This window comes from Castanea sativa, chromosome 1 (assembly GCF_040712315.1).
Source record: "Castanea sativa cultivar Marrone di Chiusa Pesio chromosome 1, ASM4071231v1".
NCBI lineage: Eukaryota > Viridiplantae > Streptophyta > Magnoliopsida > Fagales > Fagaceae > Castanea > Castanea sativa.
The window spans coordinates 4,236,794-4,256,893 of record NC_134013.1 but is presented as its reverse complement, the minus strand read 5'-3'; the positions used below and the strand labels follow the sequence as shown (position 1 = coordinate 4,256,893).

The window sequence follows — 20,100 nt, the reverse complement described above, 5'->3', positions numbered from 1 at the left end:
TGTAACTTTTAAGTAAGAAATAGAAATAATACAGAAGTAGTCCTCGGCTTACGTCCTCGGAGGCCTATTTACAATTATCTTTTGTTATTTACATGTGTTTTGTAACTCTTAGCCTGTTATCAAGTTCTCAGTACTTCTAACCTAGGTTTCAAGCCCACACTCTACAAATTTTATTGTTTAAGGCTCATTGGGCCTGAGCCCGTAGTTGTCTTTGGGTCCAGGTGCAATTGTGCGCTTACAACTCTTTTTTTTTAAAGCTGATAAATTTATTTAAGGGTAGTTTTGTAAACTTATACATTTTTATAAGGCAGAAAAGATAATAAATGATATTCCCTTAAACAGTTTGACTTTTCAAACAGGACAAACAAAGTGGGACGAAGAGAATACTATTTTGATGTGTGATTAGCTAAATATTCCTGGAAGAAATGGTTTTCCCGCTAAAACCAACCCTCATACACCTCTAAATACTCCCATCATATGTTGAAATAGGTATGCAAACCTTGGTATTGATTCTTTGCCATTTTTACACCCATTTTCTTCCGCTAATTTACAAACTCAACCATCAGAGCCTACTTGGCCTACTCTCACATTAGTTTGTTGGGGGCTATTTCTACGCGTAGCCACATGTCTTTCGTTGGAAGGGTGGTTTTGTTAGACTCAGATTTTTTTTGGGAGTTCAATCCAGAATTTGACATTGGGCCACATAGATCAATGACTTCAGGTATATTTTTAAACCTACAAAATAGATAAAGCCCAAAGTCTAAAAATCGTAAATATAGTTGAAATAAATAAATAATATGTCGATTCTCAAAAAAAAAAAAAGGTTTAGCATAAAAACTTTGATTAAATGACTAGTTGAATATCATAATTATGTATATTAAGTGATTTTCAATATTAGAGAATAACTAATTAAGTGTCATATGTTCGGGATAAGTCCAATAGTCCATATCTAGCTGTGGTATAGTTCATGTTCAGTATAATAAGGTGTGTTCAACAACGGTCTATGTTCAAATAAAGTATGTTCAAAGGTGGTTTATGTTCAAATCCAAGATATCAAACTCATAAACATCCAATAAATCAAACCCAATAAATCCAAGAAATTAAACTCATAAACCTCTAGTAAATCAAACCCAAGAAATCCAAGAAATCAAACCCATAAGCCTTTAGTAAACTCACCGAGATATCTCCATCTCCGAAACACAAAACGGCCACACTAAGCTCCATGGCCACACCAATCTCCACCTCCACTATAGACCACCCACCCCTACAAAAAACTAGAAAAGCCCCACCTCCAACCAAACCCGTGAACACAAATCCAAGACCTATACTCCAAGACCCACTCCAATCTCCACAGCCACGCCGATCTCCACGGCCACAACCCACCCCCATTGAAACCCAGAAAAACCTAGCCATCTCCAACCAAACCTAGCCATCTCCATCTCCATCTCCAACCAAACCCATAATCTAAGATCCATGGCCACACTGATCTCCACCTTGACCACCGATCTCCACCTCCATTACCAACCACCCCACAGAAAACTAGAAAAAACCAGAGATTAGAGAGTAGGGTTTAGAGAGGAGAAAAAGTTAGAGGTTAAGAGAGAGAGAGAGATCGAAAGCTTGAACAAAGAAAGAAGAAAAAGAAAGATAGAAACACAAATACGCACCAAGAGAGAGAGAAAGAGAGGATCTAATACAGACACAAACACTTGCCAACAATATTTATTTGTTAAATTATTTTTGTTTTGATTTTTCTTTTTTGGTTTATCTTAAAAGAAAGAAGAAAATGAAATATATACAAACACGAACATAGACACGCCAGCCTAGAATGAGAAGGGGTGTTAGTTTAATGTTTGTTTCTTAAGAAAGTTTAAAAAATTTTGAAATAGTTGCTACAAATTATTTTCACAATATTTAAAATTGAAAAAGTTTTTTTTTTTGTTTTTGATTTTTAATTTTTTTAGTTCTAATTTTTGAATTTTTGAATTAATTAAAATGCTGACTTGTCATTTTTAAAAGTAAAATAAATTTTTTTAAATATTATTTCATTTGCCATATCAGCATCTAACATGCCACCTCTGCACCCCGTTTGCCACCTTAGATTTATCTGTTACTAGGTTGACAGCACGAACCAAAATAAAAACGATTTTCTGAAATTAGGAATTGACCTAGGAGTGAAATCAATTTAAGGACCAAATCGAGAATTGGCCCAAAATGTAGCTACGAAGAGTGTATTTTCGCCTTTATTAAATAGTAAGATATTAATTGAGTAATTTGCATTTTGTGCTAGAGTGATAACAAAACAACATGTACTCAATAATGTAAGTTTATAGATTGAGACATAATAATTTACCTTGATATGGTTTGACAAGTTTGTGGTTCCAACTATATCATCGCTTTATATGGCTTGTGGCTCCACTCGTATAACATCAATGAGCTAATAATATTCCAGCGGCACAATGATAATAAATTAAAATATACTCAATAGTATAATTTTGAAGATAAAAATATAATGACTTATTTTCATAACTTGTAATTCCAGCCGGATAACATTAGTGGAATTATAACATTTTAGCAGTATAATAAAATGAGTCCAGTGGTATAATATGATATTATGAGTCATTTCATGGTGACTTCATGATTGAAAGGGAAAAATGGGTACAACTGGAGGGAGAAAATATGTCTAGCTGTGTGCATAAATTGGTTAAGTTTGTCCCCATTATCATGCACTTAAATGATTTTTTCCATGTAATGCTCTTTTAGCTTTTAGTCAAATATGAGTGATATTGCCTTCCATGAGAAGGCATTTTAATATTATAAGTTTTTTCCTTTCATAAGAAGGGCTTTTGTAACTTGTTCTTAGAGTAATGTTTGATATCTTTTAAGATGTATGGAGATAGTAAGAAATATATATGTTTTGTGAGATATGATATTTGTAATATGTATAGGAAGTATATGTAGATACTTTGTTGAATATGGATCTTGTATATAGATACTTTGTGAGACACGGAGTTTAAAGATAAATGAGAAGTATGTATGAATATTTTGTGAGGAATGTGTTTGTAAAATATATGGAAGTATGAGATAGATAATATAAAGGTTAAATATAGTAAATACATGAGCTTATAGTTGCTGCTAGAGTGGTTTTTTGTGTTATGTCATAGGTTATGTTGCTTTTTAAGAAGAAATATTTTGTAAGAGAAATGGAGAAAGGGATAGAGATGTGTTTATGGGCAGCAAAGTGATGAAGTTTAGAATAAGAGAGTGAGAAAGGGATGGATAGTGATGTGTTGTTATCGAAGATGAGAAATTTTGTAAGAGGGATGGAGAAGTATGGAAATGTGTATATGGTAGCAAAATGAAAGAAATTTCAGAATAAAAGAGTGTGGGGGAGATGGATAATGGTGTGTTGTGTTGTGTAGCTTGGTCCTCTTTATACAGAGCTAAGTATGTAACTAAAGAAGATTTAGTTGAAGGGCAAATTAGCAAATAAGGAAAGATGTTTGGCAAAGTAAGTAATTTCCTTAGTTGGTTTTAGGGTTTTAGCCAAAAGAGGAAATTTTGAGATTTAAGATTGCTGCTGTAGCTGTATACTAGTTGACATAGCAGTACAGTAGTACCTATTGCAGCTGACAACTGTACAGCAGTAGCTATCCTGACACAATTGGATGATGTCAGCTGGGTGATGTCTTTTACTGAAAAAAATGTTTAGCATTAAATTCATGAGTTTGATTGAAAATGGTAAGATAACTTTTATGAGATCCTCTTATTTCTAGTATTGCAGTTGGAGGCTAAAGATTGGGCTTAAAATGGTAAGATTTCTTTTATGGTATCCTTACTTCTTTGGGTATAGCAATAGCTGTTGAGATTGGGTATTAATGGGTTGATGATATTACTTTTGGACATATGTTAGTTGTTGGACCTTCTGCTAGAGCTGTTGCAGCTTCTGCTAGAATTAAGTCTTCTTCTACTGAAGCTGCTGCTGTTGGTACTTTTGGCTAAGTTTTCTTATTTGGAAAATTATATGTTTAGTCCATAGTTTTATTCAATATATTTTTAATAGATAATAAACTAATTGGTTGATATTTGATGAAGTTTTAGAGATGTAATTATGGTCTCTTCGTATTGTGACCAAATCTTGGAGAGTAAGGAGGACATTTAATGTTAGATATGAGATATTAATATAGATTTAGCCATGTGCTTAGGCTAGTTTTAGATGAAAATAGCAATATAATTTATATGAAATAATATTATTAGATTATATGATGAATTTTAAGTTTTAGGTAAAGAGCAGTGTGTAGTTTTATCATTTTAAGTGTTATGTGATATGAGAGGTTTTTCAGATGTTACCTATTGAACACTGGCCCGTCAAATTTCAGGGAATTGGAGAAATGCGAAGCAAGATGTTTCCTTTATCAATTTTGAATCGCTGAAGTTTTACGGAACATACTTCTTAGCCTTCTGCTGAGGACTTTTTCTTTTTGCCCCACATGGCACTACTTCATTGGCAACCCATGCTACATCAATATATTATTGATTTTTGGAGTTCATCTCTTTAAAGCCCAAAATAAGCTCATATCTCATTCAACTACATGAATTGGGCTCACATGGTCCATAAGATCCGTACTTCAAGAGACGAATTCATGGTCCACATTTCCTCTTCATCAATTGGGATCATAACCCTATGATATCATCAACATCAACATATGGATTGGGCTCAAAACTCACGGCCCATATTACCTCTCTCATACTCATGAAAAGCGGTTTCTCAAACAAAAGCTCATATTTACACATAATGACAACAAAACCCGAGGTATGTCATCTCATCTTCGGCTTATGATCCAAGCTCATAAGTCTCTTTGGGGAAACCTTGGAAGTCATGGTTTGGAGAACCAAGAAGTATATTCAATAAAGCTCCAGCGGTTTAAAGTTGATAAAAGAAACATGTTACTTGGCGTGTCTTCTCTGACTTCCTAAACTCTGACAAGTCCGTGTGTAGTGGGTAACGTATGATAACCATTTCTTATCACATAGGACTTAAGAGGATAAAACTCATCACTGCTCTTTTCCTAAAATTTAATATTCATCATATGACAAACACTCAATATCTTCAGCCATCTAAATGCTAAACAAATAACTATTCATTCAATCTCTAGTTGTTCTTATACAAATTTAGAAACTTCATTATATTATTCTACATAAATCTTATTACTACTTTCAGCTAAAATCCAACTCAAACACATGGCCTAATCTGATTGGCTATCTTTAATCTCTAAATATATAAAATATTCATAATATCTCTAATACCCAGTTTTTGTCTGCCATAATCAGACCAAATATTCATCTGTCAGCTGCCAGAGCAGAGCATTAAATGCTCTTCTTGCTCACCAAGATTAAGTTACAATACAATAAGACTTTGACTAAATCTCTAAAACTTCATTAACTAGCAACCAATCATTCTATTATTTACTACAAATGTGTTGTAATAGAACCTTGGGCGAAAAATACAAACACCTAAAAAAGGAAACATTTTCAGCAGAACACTAACATTGTGTTCAGCACTTGACACCTAGTTGAAACTGATATCATTAGCCATTTAATGCTGAAATCCCAGCAGCCTGGCATCTGACCTTATCTGCTTCTGCCCTAAGCAACAGCTGTCTTATGACACCTGTGACAGCTTTTCCTAACAATTGGGATAACTTTTTCAGAACATCTGTGAGAGTTGACCCAGCAGCCTTAACATTACTAATTTTTCTTATTTGACTAAAAATCAAAACCAACTAAATAAATTATCTTTTTCTTGCTAAAATACTTTCTTTTTCTACTACTTTTTCCTCTAGCAGCTATTATCCAAAATATCGTGAACATCTTAAAGCTAAACATACCATTTTTGGCCAAATCTTAGGATGAATTTTCTGAAAATTATTTGCTGATTAGGACAGATTTTGGCTAAGATTATTTGCTAAAAAGCCCTCTTAAACTCAGCTATAAATAGAACCTCTCATCAACACACAAAAACACACCAAGAGAGAAGAACTCTCTCATAAACTTTTGTATTCTCTCTCCCTCTAATAATCTTCTTAAGCTCTTAATGAAGTTCTGAGCTTCTAAGTTTTTGGTTTCCAAATTATGAACTAAACTCTTCAGCCCTTAGCTCATAAATGCCATTCATAAGCCCTCATATATTCTCTAGCAGAAAATCTCAGCAACCTTGCTAACTTCACTACAACACTATTACTTTCTTATACTCATTCTCTCACTCTCCATACGCTGAAATTATATTTATCTTACTGCTCCTATCTCCAAATACTTAAACACATCTCTATAGTCTTCTCTTACAAAATCTTTCATTTTGGAAAGCAATCTCTACAACTTCTCTAACAGTTATAATCTCATATTTTTACTATCTTTAACCTCCATATCTCTCATATTTCCATATATCATACATATTACAAATACTACATCCCACAAAACATCTAGATCTTTTACCATCTCCACACTTCTCAAGAGATATCAAACACTCATACTAAAAACCCTTCTCATGGAAGGCATGAACTTCTATTACTAAAACCCTTCTCCTAGAAGGCACCAAGATCTCATGTTAAAGCCCTTCTCATGGAAGGCACAAATTTATCTTACATGAAACCCTTCTCTTGGAAGGCACAAATACTCCATACAAAAGCCATTCTCGTGGAAGACAACAATATTCATAACTTCACAGCAACTAAAAGAGCATTGTCAAAGGGGAAACTCATTTAAGTGCATGATAAGAGGGGCAAGTTTAACCAGCCTCTACACACAACTAGACATATTCTCTCTCCCTCCAGTTGCACCTATTTTTTCCCTTCAATCTTGAATTTATCATGGCAACTACCTCTCTACCGCTGGAGTCATTCTGCTGGAATGCTGTCAACTCACTAATGCTATACAACTGGAGTTGCAAACCATCAAAGATAAGTGACTTTACTTCTATATCTTTAAATTTATATCATTGAGTACATAATTACTTCACCTTTAAATACATATTACTTTATTTCAAATGTTAATCAAAGTTATTATATTAAACACATATTACATATTTATTCAACCATTATCATGATTCATAGACTTTGGCTTTAATGGTTTTGTAGGATTAAAAGTATGCCGGTAGCCATTAAACCACGTGGCCCAATGTTGAGTTTCGGACACAACTCTCCAAACGCAACCTAAGCCTAGCATGGTCATCCCTCCAACAGACCACATGTGGCCAAGCAACCGAAAAAAGGCCCCCGAACACCCTCCAAACCATGACTCCCAAAATTCCCCCGATGAAACTCATGAGCTTGAATCATGAGCTGAAAATGAGATATTGTGCCATAAGCTTGAACCATGAGCTTAAACCGTGGGCTTTGATGAGATAATATCGCCATGGGTTTGAACCATGGGTTTTTGACATCGTTTTATGCAAATATGGGCTCTTTTGAGCTTTGAAATAGATTTACCCAAAATTCATGATAATATTGATATGGTACAAGTTGCCAATAAAATAAAGCCATGTGGCGTGAAACATAGTCATACCAAATTAAGGCTTCTTTTCCTTATTAAGGTACCCGTTAGATTGCAAGGATTTATCATTGTTTGGTTCCCGACAAAATAATTCTACGGTTTTGTCTTTTCTTTGAAAATTTTACCCACCTATAGACAACTTGATTTCCTTAATGATATAAGATCCACTGTCTTGAATAAGGAGTATATATTTCTTGAATGAAAAATACTTTTTTTTGACTGAAATGATAGATGAATGAAAAATACTAAAAGCAATATAAACTTTATTTTAATTAATTTTTAAAATTGACAACAATAATTGTGATTGATGCTTGCTCTCCTTTTGATCTTGGTTTCCTTCATAAGATATATCAGATATACTGAACTGGAAGACTTTTTGCCCCCTTTTCCCATTGATGTAACCGTCACATTATTGAAAAGGAAAAAAAATTGTAATTGATACCATATTCGTATATTTTTGGTTTTATATTCATCGGGCTAGAATCCAAATGATTCAATCAATAATTGAGCAATGTTACGTACATGGAAGTACCAACAACCCACGTCTCTCAAATTCTAGATCAGAAGGAATCTTTACAAAGATGGATGATGATTGAAGTTGAAACTTGAGAGTTTCTTTTATTTTTTTACTTTATTTTTCAAAATAAAAAGATCCCAAGTCCCAAGATTTATATTGTGGCATTTGGTATCGTGAAGTAAAAGACAATGCGACCATGGATGTAATTTTCATACAAGGATCACAAACGGTTGTTGCAACATCCATGGACTAAAAGCCTAGTCAGTGACAATATAAAGTTGCTTTGTTTTTGTATAAAAGCATAAGCAAGGCATGGTGATAAGTGGTACCGAAAACCAAAAGCTTTTGTAAACATGAGGCTAGGCAAGACCAAGCAGGTGGGGCATGAAATTGAAAGATTAACCAACCTATGATTTGTTTTTTAATCGATGGCCTAGGATGGATTAGACTGTAATGGCACACCAGAAGTTGGGAGTGTCCCTACATTGCAGCTAGGATTAGATTCGCTTTGAAATTTTTCCTTGCTTTTCATCATAAAAAGAAAGAAATTCATAAAAAAGTTACTAATAAAACGAAGTTATGACTAGGATATCTTGGATATAGATTTGGATTTGAAAAATATAGAAATTAGGATTTTGATTTTGATTTTGATATAAAAATGATTGGATTGGATTGGATCCAAATCCTCTATTTTAACTCTTAATTTAGTGACGTCTCATCATGCCTCAAATAAAAATTTTCACTCAGGAGTTTATCAAATGCTTAACTAGATTATAGTGGCCATAGTTGTTACCTAATGAGATCTTCTCCAAAAAAAAAAATTGTTATCTTATGAGAACATGAAGGCTCATATTTTGATTTACATAAATAGAATCACTGTTTTATTTCTTTATTTAACTCCAAAATGAAATCTAGGCTGAAAAGAGAGTGTAAGATATTTGAAACATACTTGCTCTTTACCGTTTAATTCGAAACTTATACCACTAGGGTTCGTTGCTCTCTAGATTTAGAGGATCTATCCAATTGAATTTTTCAATTTACTCTCATTTTTAATCACATGTGCAATACATGATATTTATTTGATTTTTATATGACATATATCTTAAATCTAAATAAAAACTATTATGAATTTGAGGATTCAATATGAAGGGATATCGTCAATTTCCTCTTGGCATGTGGGAAACTACGGTAAACAATATTTGAGTTTAATATGTTAAATATCCATAAAAATTTTTTTTTTTGGTTGAAAAAGAGTAAATTGTTTTTTGTTAAAAAAAGACTTGTTTTTCTTTCCCTTTCAAAGAAGAGAAAAGGTACATAGGCTAGCTGTTTTCTTGTAAACCACTGGGTCGGCCAATTAATATTCACTTTTGACACATCATAGGATCAACATGAATTTCACGTTGAGGGTTTTCAAATTTCTGTAGTCAATTAAAAATAAATAAAAATTATAAGGTGACTCCGTCACCGAAGTTTCGAAGAGATAATTATTAATTAAACAAGTTTGGATAGAGAATTCAAACGTAAGTGGAATTCTCAATCTATACGAAAAGTTGAAAAATGCAAAGAGTTCACACTTGAGAATTTTCACTAACAAGATTGAAAAATGCTGAGAGTTCACACTTGAGAATTTTCACTAACAAGATTGAAAAATGCTCAATCTCTGGGGGCTTCTAGGCTTGTAGCACCAAACTAATGTTACTAACAAGAATAGTTACAACACACCTCACTTACAAACCCTCCAAGCTATGTAAATAACAATATATTCTAGCTCTCTACTCTTGTTTGCAATTGATTATACAAATCTTTTCTCCTTACTAGTCACCGGTTCTACGAATTTTGAGCTGCCAATCGCAAGACCAACCTTGGTTGTTCCAAGGCCTCTTGAAGATTTTGGGATTGCTCCAATGGCTCCCAGCATTAAACAACAACAAAGAACACTCAAAGATGCTGTGTGTGTATGGTTTTAATAACCTTCAAAGAATTTGAAAATTGGAGAGAGAGAAGGTAGAAAGAAAAAAAAGAAAAAAAAAAGAGTTTTTGCTCTAGGGTAAAAGGTTGCTCTCTAGTTCATCAATATGAGAATTATATGTTGAATCTCATGGGTTGGGGGTATAAGAGAGCTTAATGCATGGGTACATAAGGGAGTGAATGTAGCAAACTTCTCTCAAGTTCGCAATCTCGCTCGACCGAGAGAGAGATGAGTGTTGGGGAAGATCAATAGATAACTGTTTTTCAAAAATTGTACTTCGCTTGGCAAGCTGATTTTGCTCAACCAAGATTCTTACTTCAGCAATTTCCACTCCAGCTCTTTGACCTCTCAACTTTTATTTTTGAAAGAGTTTTAACATATAGTGTCCGCTTCTGATGATAGTTCTTTATCATCAGACTAAGACACCAATAAGTTTTTTATGTAGAAGGATATTGAACCTATAACTAGAACTCACTTTAACCTCTCAACTAAGTAATGAACCCACAAATGTACATATTACCACACAAAAAAAAAACAATAAATTTGGCATGGAATATGCTAACAAATACCAATATATATATATATGAGATATGTTCAAGTTACACTTGGTGTAATTTTATAAGAGTTGTAACTTTATAAGAGTTATACCTTTTTATAACCATTGATTTTCATAAGATCTAACGGTTAACAAGACACCATTGATACATGTCTCATTAATATAGAGGCATTAAATGCCAAATTAGCCAATTTTCCTTAAAAACCTATCCATATTCATCGTTCCCAATACTTATACTTTTCCTTTTTATTTTTAGAGAAAAACTTAATCCTTTTCCTTGAAAGTCTCCACCAGTCCAGTATACCATCTTCTTTAAACAAATCCCATGGTTATGTTACTGCAACCAAATTCACATGAATGATATAGTGGGTTCTAACTTCTAATTCAAGAATCATAGTGAAGGAAGGAACATTTCTTGGTAATTTTTTCTATTCTCTACCCTCTTCTTAAACATTGGAATTCCTAGGTTTTTGGTGGTCATCACTTCAGTGGGCAAACGCAAAGAGAGAAAGAGAATAACACAAATTGACCTCCATTGATGCACCTGATCATGTAGTGAAACTAAATTTTAAATCATGGATAGATAATTCACAAAATTTCTTATCGTCTTAAAAACAAAGAGATATCCACCTATTTTTAAGATGAGTAAAGATAACAATTTAAGATTTGGTTTTACAACTATCAATATTAATTTCCTGCAAATTCCTTTGTTTATGTTCCTTATTTCTCTTTATTTATCCACCACAATTTTATTTTTTTCTGATGGGATTTATCCATCACATTTGGTGGACCATAACTAATCCAAATAAAGTTAGGATACTTGTAAATGTAATTTTTTTTTTTGTTGAGAAATTGTAAATGTAATTAATAAGGAGAGAGATAATGAAGATGCTATTAATTAGGTAAATATTTAATAATGACGTAAATAATACTGTTTTCTTTTTAACCGTTAGATTTTTATGAAAATCAATGGCTATAAAAAGGTGTAACCTTTATAGAGTTACACCAGGTGTAACTTGAACGCATCTATATATATATATATATATATATATATATATATATATATATATATATATATATATATATATATATAAAACTTAAGTGAAAAAAGAAAGATTAAGCTTCAGTAGTGTGCACTCTACAGTAGCAATTAAATCAAAAGCAGAGTATGTTGCATCTTGCATCACATAGAATCAGGAGGGATTGTTGCATATATATATATATTATATATAATTTCACAGTCACTAAATAGCGCGAGTTATAAATGATAACAATAAAATGGTATCAGGTGATCACAAATAAAAATTAATAACAACTTAAATATCTCAAAGAAATTATAAAATTTGTGGGTCTAGTGCTCGACATGGAAACAGCATCCAAGAGCAATGTTGCAAAAGGAGCGCGACTGTACCACAAAATTCTAGAGTCTTTGTTCTGCTAAGTCACCATTCTTGTCATTTTTCCAAGCACTATGGATGACTCTCAAAAATTTGGGCTTTATTATTGTCAACTACAACTCAACTCTATACATATTTTCATCATGTCTTATTATTCTCAGTCACCGTTCTCTTGATTTTACTAAGCATTATGGACGACTCTCAAAAATCTTTATCTTCATTGTCGACTACGATTCAACGCTCTACATATTATTATGTTTGCCAGTTTGCCTCGTATTGTTACTGTCTCATTCAAAGTTTCACACTCTCTTGTTTGTAAATTAATTTATTTCGATTTCAATCAAATAAAAAATCTATTGGTATCTTAGTCTAATACAAAGAGCTACAATTATCATGGAGCGAACACCATAATAATTTCCAGAATAAGATAAATTTTGATAATGGATATCTAATGGTGTCTTGACCGTGCATGAATATTAAGAGATAACTAATCGCAGACCCGCGTAATACTCAAGTAAATCTGACGGCATATTCATTTTTGTTAAGTAAAGAATAAGAATAGTAGTTAAGATTTATAAGTAATAGTCCCAAACTCATCTCATAATAATGTGATTATATTGTAATATATATATATATATATATATATATATATATATATATAATATTTGATCTAAGTATAGAAGTCTATATCTTGATTTTTTTGTATACATTTTTTTTTTTTTTGCAAGGAAACACATTGCACTTAAAAAAAAAAAAAATCTTATTGCACTTTACTTTCTATTATTCTATATGACATACATTATAGTAGAGTGAGATATTTATCAAAACACAACAAAATTAGAAAATGGAAAATGTATAATTTTTATTAGAACATGAAAATGAATCTTGATGGTATCATATGAAAGCTAACATTATTTTGCATTTTTGGAGAAGTTAGTGTGCAATTTATCCAAATTTTGTTTCCATTTTATCACATAAGAACTATTAAGCAAAGTTATAACAATTTATATTTTGATAATCACTAAACTCCTATATGAGAATCAATTATTACAAAAAAATTTCTCTCCAAAACATATATTGATTTCTATTTTTCCTTTCCATACAATTTTAAAAAATGTGAAAAACTAAGGAAGCTAAATGTGTAGTTGATCTTAGTCAATCAATAAATAACATAAAAGGGGGGGGGGGGGGTAGGGGAAAGCAAACATATTCATGGTATAATTGTTTATATATGTCCATATTTGTTTTTGTATATGTTAATACCCTTGTTTTCTAAAATATTCATGTAGCAACTATATCTTGTTTGATCTCTCCAAGGTCTTCAATTTTAGCCCAACTCACAACATATAAACCAATGGTCATGAAAAAAAGAACCCAGCGAGATGAAGCCAAACACAATTTCTAATTTTTCTAAATTTTAACAAATAGAAGATCAATATGAGAGAGAGAGAGAAGTACCTTTGATAGTAGATATAAAAAACAAACATGCAGTGATAATTAAAAAAAATACTATGCTTATTTGTTTTAAGAGAGATTAAAAGAGAACATATATAAATAAGAAAAAAAATATACGTAGGGGAAGGGAAAAAGGTATATACGATACAGAAGTGTTGAGGGAGGGGAAATGTTGGGAAAGAGGAAGAGACCTTGTATATTCTTTATGAATTAAAAAAAATCATCAAATCCAATGTGGTAACATAAGTAGAATGTCTGAATAGAGGATTTTTGGGGTACCATATAAGTTTATGAGAAATTTGAGACTTTTCATATTATTATTATTTTCCCAAAACTTTTTATCGGAGAAAATAATTTCCTTCATAAATGAGAATTTTATGGTTTTTTTTTTTTCAATTAGATAGAAGAAATATATAGGTAGGGAATGACTTCTCACCCCCAATTATACCAAAAGGGAAATTGTATGTCGAAGTTAACTATTTTAACTCTTGCCTTTTAGGTTACTCTTGCCCCCTCTCCCCTCCCCAAAAAAAAAAAAAAAAATTGAATTTTTAGTTACTAATATGTGTGTGTGTGTGTGTGTGTGTGTGTGTGTGTGTTAGAAATAATTTAAGAGGAAAATTAATCCCACTTTAGGGTAAAAAAAAAAAGATTGCATATCTACAAGAGCTAATAGTGAATATTTAAGTACATTTTATTTTTTTTCTTCAAAAAAAAAGTACATATTATTTAAGAATTATTATAATAGTGGAATTTATAGTATGCAATTAAGATTTTTTTTTAGTACAAAAGAAATGCCTAGTTGATTTCCTATTGTATTCTTCAATTATATTTCCCATGTTATTTCTATCACATTTTTATATATTTAAGGAGTATGATGGATTAAAGTGCAACATATCATAGCCAAATTGAACTCAAAATAAGATATAAGATATAAGCTTAAGTTTTTTTTTTTTTTTTTTTTTTTCTTGAGACTTAGATAAGTTTATTTAACCTAACTAAGGTAGTATGATTTAATTCGTGTTGGACTGTACACAATCATTCTATTTGTGTTGGATATGTATATATAAAATATCTTTTGGTTAGCATGATTTGAATTAAGTTGCAGAATTTCCTAAGAATGCGATCACATCGAGGTATATGCTTCAATTGAGAGAATTTTTTAATTCCAAAGTAATGGACATTTATATTACCATGAAAAACATAAAGCAATACTACATGCATGTCCACAGTCATAAAATGGATGCAATAGTTCAACATTGTAAGTATCCCAAAGTTATTTTTTTTTAAATTATAAATTGTAAGAATTTTTTTTTTGTGAGAAGATATATGGTAAGAATTAGAGATTAGATCTTTTTTTTTATAAAAAAAAACTTTAGTATGTCTAACTTACCACAATGTAATTTACATGATAATTTGTTGAAAAATTAATAAAAATAATCATATAAAGTTAAGTTATAATCTCAAATACAAAGAAAAGGATGAACACCAAACAGTCCATACCTATCAATCATAATATTTTGTTTCCTCTTCCAAGTTATCCTAAGAAGTTAATAATTAGCATAGATTTAGATGAGATTAAAAGAAAATTAGCAAGAATTTATGTAGTATTTATTATTTAACTTAAAAAATTACAAATCCATTTAGAAAATAAAATAAACAAATGGGAGGCAAATGATCATGTACTAAATCAATAAAACACATTCCAATTCTTTAGGCATAAACAGATTTAATGGGTAAAACGTAATTATGTAAAGAAAAATTGTAAATATGAATACAAAGAAATAGACTATCAATTGAAAATTCAAAAAAGAAAAAAGAAACATGGTATTTACAACCTTGGAAAAGAAAATCCAGTACAAACCATAAAAATTGCAGTAGAAAAGCAAAAAAGTTTAAGGGAAGAAAAAGAAAAACTGATCTCAAATGGACTTTCCAATTCTAGTTGTAATTTGGTAACTTTAGGTGTGGAAAGAAAGCAATTCAAAATCTATATATAAAAAATTAAATCAATGGGTTTTAAATCCAAAGGGAAGCAAGCAATTGAATGTTTTGAGAGGGAGAGAAGCCATTTGTTTGATAAGGAGAGAGAGAGAGAGAGAGAGAGAGAGAGAGAGAGAGAGAGAGAGAGATTGATTGTTGAATTTAAGGAAATTTGGATTCAATGGAAATTCATTAATAGTATAAACATTAGCTGTTTGTTTGATGGGAAGGTGATGAGTTGAGAGAGAGAAAATGAGATTGATTAAAAAGAATGTGTGAAGTGGAAACCCCCAAAAAAAAAAGGAAAAAAAAAAAACTTTGTGACATTGCGAATTTGCGATAATGTGACTCAATTGAAACATAACAACAATAAATACTACACTTCAGCTTTTAAATATATATAAATGGCTTAGTATAAACTTACAACACAGAACTCCATGAGTCATATTTCGAACCAACTCAGTAAACCCAACTTAAAAATAATTATGCCAATTGATACCCCATTCATAACACCACTTAGCACAAAACAAATAATGTGATGATGTTAGTGATAGTGCGAATTTGACTTCATAAACATTATCATACATAATCAATCACATGATGAAGCCAGGAAAAAAAAAGAAAAGAAAAGAAAAAGATGATCATTACATAAAAAATTTTCATTATGCAATATTCTGTCTTCCATGTGTCATTGACTTTGCCCATACCTTCTTATTCCACGTGGATGTTAGGTACTAATTAACTTGTCCCCCACAAGATATTACGTATAATTATAGTATTAGCTAGATGCTAATGTATGAAACTTCTTTTGATTGATAGTTTTATGATGTAACAAGCTACAAGTAACAGCCACACAAGCCCTATCCAATAAAAATAAACTAAAATGTTTTTATCACCAACTGGGTTTTGTTTTTCTCCTTGGCTTCACATTACCAACCGGTTAGAAATAGATTAACTTGAAACTAATTAATCATGCTTTATTTAGCTTAAATATCACAAGCAATAAGAAGAACAATTAAAGTTTGGTCTATGGCACAAATTCCGAGCTGAAACTTGTGGCCACTATGGGGCTTGAGACCACTCGTTTACTTGCACTATCCACCCAACGAAGATAACCGAAAACTGACTCCTCTTTCAGCTTTTGTGGACCTTCAATACTCAGCTTGAAACTTTGCTTCTCATTCTTGTTTTTGAACACCAATTTCTCTGGCGTGACACTGACTTTAATTTCTTTAATGGGTGTCACACTTGCAACATAGGTTGACTGTCCCTCTCCAACATTGGTCACTGTTCTATGAAATTCTCGTACACTTTTTAAACTAGAATTGGAGCGCTTGGCATTGAAAAATGCAACGAAAGATGGGTAGTTAAGGTCCAAGGACTTGCTGGAACAATTATTTGAAGCTGATTTGGTGATGATTTGAATTTGTTGATTGGTATACTTCAGACCACATAGAACATTCACATAATCTTGGGCATCCACATCGTATATTAGACCAGGGTCTAATGCCTTGTTGGGGTTTATGTGTCCAGCTCCAAAGGCAAAAGGACTGGCTGGACGGTTATCATAACCAAGGTCTGTGATAGGATTGAGTGTGTTGTCTAATGCATCCGATGTGGTCATCATTGCAGATCTAATGGCTGCAGGACTCCAATCAGGGTGTGCTGATTTCAATAGTGCTGCCACTCCTGATGCTTGTGGGCAAGACATGGATGTACCAGACAATATATTGAACTTACTATATAGAAAGGAACCGCCGTCATCGGCAACTGGGATTTTTGATGGCCATGCGGCTAAGACTAATGAACCAGGAGCCATTATGTCAGGCTTCAGCACAAATGGGCAGCTTATAGATGGCCCTCTAGAACTGTAGCTACTAACTCTTGGTGATGGTTTGGAACCGAGAGTTGTCTTTTTGAACTCGAGGCTTGCTTTTGGGTTGGACTTGCTGGTTTTGATGTAGTCTTTGACAGTTTCTCCATTCTTCATGTTCAAGAAAATTGCTGGAGATGAGGTTTGGATGTAGAACTCCAAGTCAGTGTCGTTGGTTATAAAGACCGCAGCTACCACTTTTGCATCATAAACATTTTGAACTTGGTCAGACAATGAGCCTTTCTTATCTTGGCACACAACAATCTTGTACCCAACTTTCTGCAATGCCTTGAGATTGTCACAAGCATCAAAGAAAACGATTGGGATTTTATTGGAAGATGAATTCCATTTCCCAATATACAAAGATGAGCCCAAGAGTCGAACTCCATTGCCAAGAGTAACAACTCCATTATAGTCACGGTCCATGGTACCAGCAGCAACGGTTAAAACCCATGGTATGCCATTGTGTAAGGTCTCAAGAAGAGGCCCTTCATTTCCTGCTGAAGTGGACACAAACACACCCTTTTTCAAGGCTCCAAATGTGGCTATGGCAATTGGGTCAGAATGCAATGGTACACCATCAATGCCCAATGATAAGGATATGACATCTACACCATCCAAAATTGCTTGATCAATGGCAGCTATAATATCAGATGAATAAGTACCCTCATCCCACAAGGCCTTGTACATGGCCACTCTGGCTTTTGGAGCTATGCCTCTAGCAGTTCCTGTGGCATAGCCAAAAAATGATGCACCTTGCACATAATTCCCAGCAGCCGTGCTTGAAGTGTGGGTCCCATGACCTTCTGTGTCTCGTGTGGAATTGTTAATGGTATTGGTTACGTTGGGGTCTTTGGCAATTAGACCTTTGTTAAAGAACCTTGCACCAATTAGCTTCTTGTTGCAAAAAGACTTGTTGAATTTGGTGCCAAATTCACACTGACCCTTCCACCTTGAAGGAACTTCGGACATGCCCTTGTCATTGTAACTTTCACTTTCTGGCCAAATTCCTGTATCCACCACTCCAATTATGACATCTTGGCCATAGTTTGACATTGGCCATAAGCCCGAGTTGCCACTAAGGCCAAGAAAGTCAGGTGAGTGAGTTGTGTCAGCCTTCACAGGCAAGTCCTTGATTGAAGAAACAAAACCTGGAGAGCTTTTTAAGGCCTCAAGCTCAGAAAGTGATAGACTTGCAGCAAAACCATCTATAACGTGAGTGTAGCTATAGATAAGTTTGGAAGTGGAGGTAGAAAATGTATTGGTGGTGCTAAGTTTAGAAGTTTCTAATGCAGAGGTTAGAGTGGACAAGTACCACTCTTCGTGGCTACCAAAGTCTTTGGGCTTCTCTGATACATCCATGTGAATGATATAGTTATCAGATTCTGCTAAGGTGGAGACAAGGTGAGAGATTGAGAAAAAGATAAGGCAGACACAGTAGGGAATATGAGAAACCATGATCAATGGGGTTTGGTTTTAGAGCACAATAACAAAGTTGGAGTACTTATATAGAGTCGAGTATGGGAACCCCGTGATACTCACTCTCTAACTACTTGCCTGTCCATAATATTATTAGGGGACCTTGGCCTCCACTACGATTTTAACCCCAATGTTGTGGAATTTTTTTTTCTCTAACGATTCAATAGTTTGAGGAGTGGAATTTGAACACGTCTCTCTCTTTGCAACACTAAAAAAAATGATAATTGAACTACAAGACTCTTGTCGTGGAATTTTTTTTTTTAAGGATTTCTTACTTCACCAATTAACTTTTCCTAAACCGAATGTTAGACAAATGAGATCAGGACGGTTAACAGTATGCCATGAATACAAATTTTTTGCACCATTTTTTATGTTCAATGCATCACAACTTGTTATATATTTACTTGATAAACTTGAGAAGTGAATATTATATAATATTATAAGATATCTAGGGTCATTTTTCGTCTACACCAAGAACTGATTGGTATCTTGATCTAATAATAAAAAACTATCATCAGGAGCGGATGCCATAAATCGAAATTCTCTCAAATTTATTAATATTATACCAGCTTTCTCGTATGCTACTCTCATCCATCAAATTGTTACATTTGGTAAATTAACATACCTATTACAAAAGATACTTTATGGTGAGAAATATCCCACAATAAGGACTTCAACCCACTTTATACGCACTTAGTTGAAGATGTAGAGATACCAAATGATCGTCACCACACTAGTAATAAGAAACGCGTCTTTGATCTTTCACTCACCATTAAGCTGTAAGCGTGCAACGTACCTATCACGACCACTTGACTCAGCTCCGCGTAGCGTGAATTCGCTTGGCCAACAATGGCCAAGACAAAAGAATAAAATTGCAGTGATTTGCGGCCTTAGAGGCTAGAGCCCACCATGTGCACTTAATTGACATTTGTATTGTATGTGCTCACTTCAGTTTTGACTAATGATCTTTCTTTTTTGTTTTTGTTTTAAAGAGAAAGGGTAAAAGAATGACTAATGATCATTTGGCTAGAGCCTAGAGGTTTGGTCATTGCTTCCATGTCTCACAACGTTTACTCTTCTTCACTCATTTGTAGAAATTGAAGCCATGACAGCTGTGAAAGCTTTGGAATTCTCTCTCCAAAAATAGGGATTACTAAGGCCATACTCGAAGGAGATTCAAAAATCACTAATTAAGGAGATATTCCTAATCTCGTTTGGTCATTTGATTGTTGATGCTAAGTTTTTCCGTACATTCCTTTCGGTTTATTAGCTTCTCACATGTTTGTTATCAAGGTAACTTTGTTGCTTAGACATGATAAA

The 20,100-nt window shown here is 33.1% G+C and overlaps 1 protein-coding gene across 1 annotated transcript; it reads right to left on the bottom strand.

The window, feature by feature from the left end:
- Positions 1-16,221: 16,221 nt before the first annotated feature.
- Positions 16,222-18,841, bottom strand: LOC142620762 (subtilisin-like protease SBT3). The gene has a single exon (XM_075794077.1). The coding sequence runs from the start codon at positions 18,757-18,759 to the stop codon at positions 16,456-16,458; it is 2,304 nt and encodes a 767-aa protein (XP_075650192.1). The 5' UTR covers positions 18,760-18,841; the 3' UTR covers positions 16,222-16,455.
- Positions 18,842-20,100: the final 1,259 nt, after the last annotated feature.

What these genes read in the sequence shown, in the direction of transcription:
- LOC142620762 (XM_075794077.1), bottom strand. Translation starts at nt 18,759, where the DNA reads ATGGTTTCTCATATTCCCTACTGTGTCTGCCTTATCTTTTTCTCAATC.